Source organism: Lissotriton helveticus, chromosome 3_1, assembly GCF_964261635.1.
Source record: "Lissotriton helveticus chromosome 3_1, aLisHel1.1, whole genome shotgun sequence".
NCBI classification, from domain to species: domain Eukaryota; kingdom Metazoa; phylum Chordata; class Amphibia; order Caudata; family Salamandridae; genus Lissotriton; species Lissotriton helveticus.
Window position 1 is genome coordinate 1,967,934,925 of NC_136061.1, and position 4,000 is coordinate 1,967,938,924.

The 4,000-nt window shown below is 48.4% G+C and overlaps 1 protein-coding gene across 1 annotated transcript; it reads right to left on the reverse strand.

Annotated features, from left to right (window-relative positions):
• Positions 1-355: 355 nt before the first annotated feature.
• On the reverse strand, positions 356-2,033 carry KBTBD13 (kelch repeat and BTB domain containing 13). Its single transcript, XM_078684079.1, has one exon. It carries the CDS (start codon positions 1,863-1,865, stop codon positions 519-521), a length of 1,347 nt encoding a protein of 448 aa, XP_078540205.1. The 5' UTR covers positions 1,866-2,033; the 3' UTR covers positions 356-518.
• Positions 2,034-4,000: the final 1,967 nt, after the last annotated feature.

A 4,000-nucleotide genomic window follows, 5' to 3' on the forward strand; every position in this document is an offset into this window, starting at 1 on the left:
CATGATTTGAAACCTAAAAGTTCTAATTGTTCCCATTTGACATTGGTTCTCATTCACCCACGTGACAGAGGGCGACTTCCAGCCTCTCAATTTGAGTTCCATAATGTGCTCTTTCCTGTAGGATGTCTCTTTTCACACTTGTAGTCCAAAAAGGCCCGAAATGCTTTGCCTAGCTGGGGTGAACCTTGAATTACAATTTTGGATCAAGGTCGATTTCGCCTACAGTGAGGTTTGGAGGTTTCAGAGATTTAAAGCAAAGTCAGTCAAATGTCAGTAAAAGTGTATGGCATTCCTGACAAGCAGCTAGGTATCTGACGTGTGACTGACTGTCCCTATACCCAGTTCAGTGCCTTCAAGAGGCACCCAACTGACAGATAAGCTCCAAATGTTCCTTCAGACTGATCCACCTGTCGTAGGAATCAGAAGATACCACTTGAAGGCAGTTCTTAGTGTACATCAGAACCTCTCTAATTTTTTTTAATTCTGAACTTCAGTCAAATAAAGATGTCACCATCGTTCTATGTTGCAAGCTTCTTACGCCCCTTTGGAAGCCGGAGTAGAAATGTGTGTAAGGACCCTCCCTTAGAGAAGCCAGCCTTCTCCTTTCTAGGCTTCCATGCACTGTCTTCTATTCTATAGAGCAAAGTCAGGGCCTTGTTGACAGTGCAAACTGTGTCCCCACGCACCACAGCCGTGAATAGGGCCCCCTTGCTATTCACAAATTGGCCCGACAGTGCAGTCCATTGCTGCGTGCTGAGGTTGAAGCACTCAATGATGCATCGCAGGAAGTCATCTGATGGTCCATTGCGCATCACATACAGGTCATCACGGTGGGCAACCATGCAGTGGCCGTAGCTCTGGGACCTCTTGATGGAGGTGAGGGGCAGCCAGGCATCATTCTCCACATGGTACTCATAGATGATGGTGGTGTCCAGAGGCTTCCACAGGCAGACAAAGATCCGCCCCATGGTCTTGGCACATGGTACCCCTGCAGCGGCCTGGGGTAGATCTGAGACAAAAGCCCATGCATTGGAAGTTATGCTATACCGCTCCACTGACTTCAGCGACACCCTGTCGAGTTCACCCCCAATGGCATAGAGGTGTCCCTCGTGCCCCACCAATGCAACATCATAGCGAAGGTGCTGCGGACTTGGGAACTGACTCCAGCTGTCCCTCTCCGCATCATAGCAGAAGCTCAGATCAACAATCAACTTGTTGGCGCCCCGCACTCCACCCACAATGTAGATCTTGTTATCCAATGTGGTGATGCCGGCAAGGAAGGTGCTAGCATTGTCTGGAAGGCAGCCGAGCGCTCTCCAGCAATCCTCATCCTCGTCTAAGTAGCAGATGGTCCTGGAGACATCCTCCATGAACTCAAAGGTCGGAGTGTGTGCCCCGACTGCCACAAAGGTACCGGGCAGGAGCTTCTCCACGTAATCCAGCATGTCAGCGGGCAGCCCGTCGGCGTATCCTGGATGGTCCTGGCACATGTCGCGAATATAGAGGGCAGCGACATGGGCGAGATCCAGGAGGCCGAAGGTTGCCGCAGCCTGGTACATGAGTAGACAGTTGTCTGAATTAATGAGGTTCTCCAAGTGTCGGGCCATGGGCTCAGCCTGCAGGAACGCGGCACATTCGATGGCGCCCAAAATCTCCTCAGCATCCAGGATGGGCCTTTCACCACCCAAAACACGGAGTAGGGTGAGGAATCCCAGCGAGCTGAACCCCTGCAGCTGGATCTCTTCCTGGGTGCTCTCACGCATGCCCGACTCGAAGAGGGCCCGAAAGTACTCACTGTTCCTCACCAGCAAAGTCTTCTCCACCCTGAACAACCTTCCTTCTACACTGATCTGCAGCTCTCCCATCACGAGCGGTCACGAGGCACCAGAAGCCCGACTTTGTCCCTTTGACGAGGCCCAAACCTTGCTCCGGGAGTCTGCAAGGTCCCACTCAAGACGCAGCTATAGCTTCATCCTTTCCAAAGAGCTGCTCGTCTTCCGATATTGTTTAGAGAGTCCCATTCGCCCCCTAGAAACGAAAGAGCAACCTAGAAAGAAATGTCCCAGTCACGCAAATAGACCCGGCTAAAGATAGCGGCGGGTCACGTGCCTGGGGCGGCTGGCAGCGAGAGTGTTCGCGGATTCATTTGTCGCAGAGGGTGTGCGGTTACAGACTCGGAATTGTGCGATACCAAGCGGTCATTGTCAGGAGAGGGGGCACTGCCAGTCGGCCCCGTGCCCGTATGCTGGTGGTGCCAGCGGCGAAAAAGTCTCAAATTTTAACGGCTGCCTCGGTCATTAAGAAAGACCATCTGATCTGTCTTCTTGGCTGCAGGAGATGCGAGTGATTCTGCCCCCAGCCTGCCACACAGAGGCAAGTACTTTTATCTAACGGATCAAATGCTCAAATACACGCAAAACTGAATAATACATCCTAAACACTAAATAATATTAAAAAAGGAGCAACATGTTATCAGAAATGCCCAAGCTGACGTGGAGAGATGCTTCAAAATGTAAGAACCCGATACTTTTTATTTCCTACATTTTTATTGAAATACATGAAATACAGAATATAGTTACATTATAGTCATAACAGTATTAAACAACATGTCGACGATTGGTCAACAGTATACAGGGCACAAGTCCTATGAAAAGAAGTTGGGGGACTGACCAAGTAAGACAATATGCAAATGACCTCATGACGTCACGACACATCTCTATAAAAGAAATACAATTGTGCTATTTAATTTATTTGTGTAAATACTGGGGTAGACTAACCTATCTGACAGTCTTACAGTGTCTGCATTTATATACAGGGACAGAACAAAGGCTCCCTCACTGCCTGCAGTTTGATGCTGGGAATGGAAAGCAGGCAATGTGCAGGTGCTGCTGAACGTGTCCCGGTGTCTGAAAATGACACTGGGACATGTTTAGCATATTTCTGTGGGGCCCATCTTCTTGGCAGGGGGCACGGCATCCACCTATGAAAAGAGTGGGGGGAACGCCGTGTACCTGCGTGTACCCCCGACTCGAGCCCTGGAAGTACATTGGAATCTACCTAGTTTACTGACAGTGTTATTTTATTAAGAAAGATTATCTGGGAAAGGAAAGAGGGTAAGTCAGAGAAAGATAGAAGCAGACTAAGGGATAAGATGGAAGGAGGCGCACAGTTAGAAATCAGGCCGAAAGACAGACTAATTTAGTAGCTAAGGGCCAGATGTACAATTGTTATTTGTGGACGCAAAGGGGATTTTGGCCCCTTTGCGACCGCAAAATAGGTCAGCCCAATGTACTATCCTTATTTTGCGAGTTGCTAACCTATTAGCAACTCGTAAAATAGGGTTAACGACTCGCTATTAAGATGGGGCGTGCCAAGGGTGTCCCTTCCTAATAGCGAGTCCTTACCCAATGTATGATTGCTTTGCAACGGCAATTGCGGTTGCAAAACACTCACAGTTTACCACCACTTGCAAACGGGAAGGGGTTCACAGGGGACCCCTTCCCCCTTGTGAGTGAGTGAGAAAATATTTTGTAGGAGCAGGCAGTGATCCCAGGAACGACTGCCTGCCCTTAGAAAATGACACTGAAAAGTTTCATTTTTCTTTTTTAAATGCATCCCGTTTTCCTTTAAGGAAAATGGGTGCATTTTAAAAAAACTGCTTTATTAACAAAGCAGTCCAAGACATGTTGGTCTGCTGACCCCAGCAGGCCACCATCCCTGGGAGTGCCAGCCATTCCCAATGGGGTCGCAAATTGCGACTGCCTCATTAATATTCATGAGGTATGCAATTTGCAACCCCATTGGGAATCGCGAACAGTATCTGAGACACTGTTGTGGATTCAATTTTGCGACGCGTAAATTGGGACGCACAATTTGTCGCAATTTGCAAGTCGCAAAATTCAATGGTCGTACATCTGGCCCTAAAAGGGGAAATATTCAGGAGTGAAATAACTAATTTGAAATGAGAAAAAGAAATATTCTAATGTGTTTCCATGAGCTG

Excerpts from the sequence above, each read along its gene's own strand:
- KBTBD13 (XM_078684079.1), bottom strand. The coding sequence starts at position 1,865 with ATGGGAGAGCTGCAGATCAGTGTAGAAGGAAGGTTGTTCAGGGTGGAG.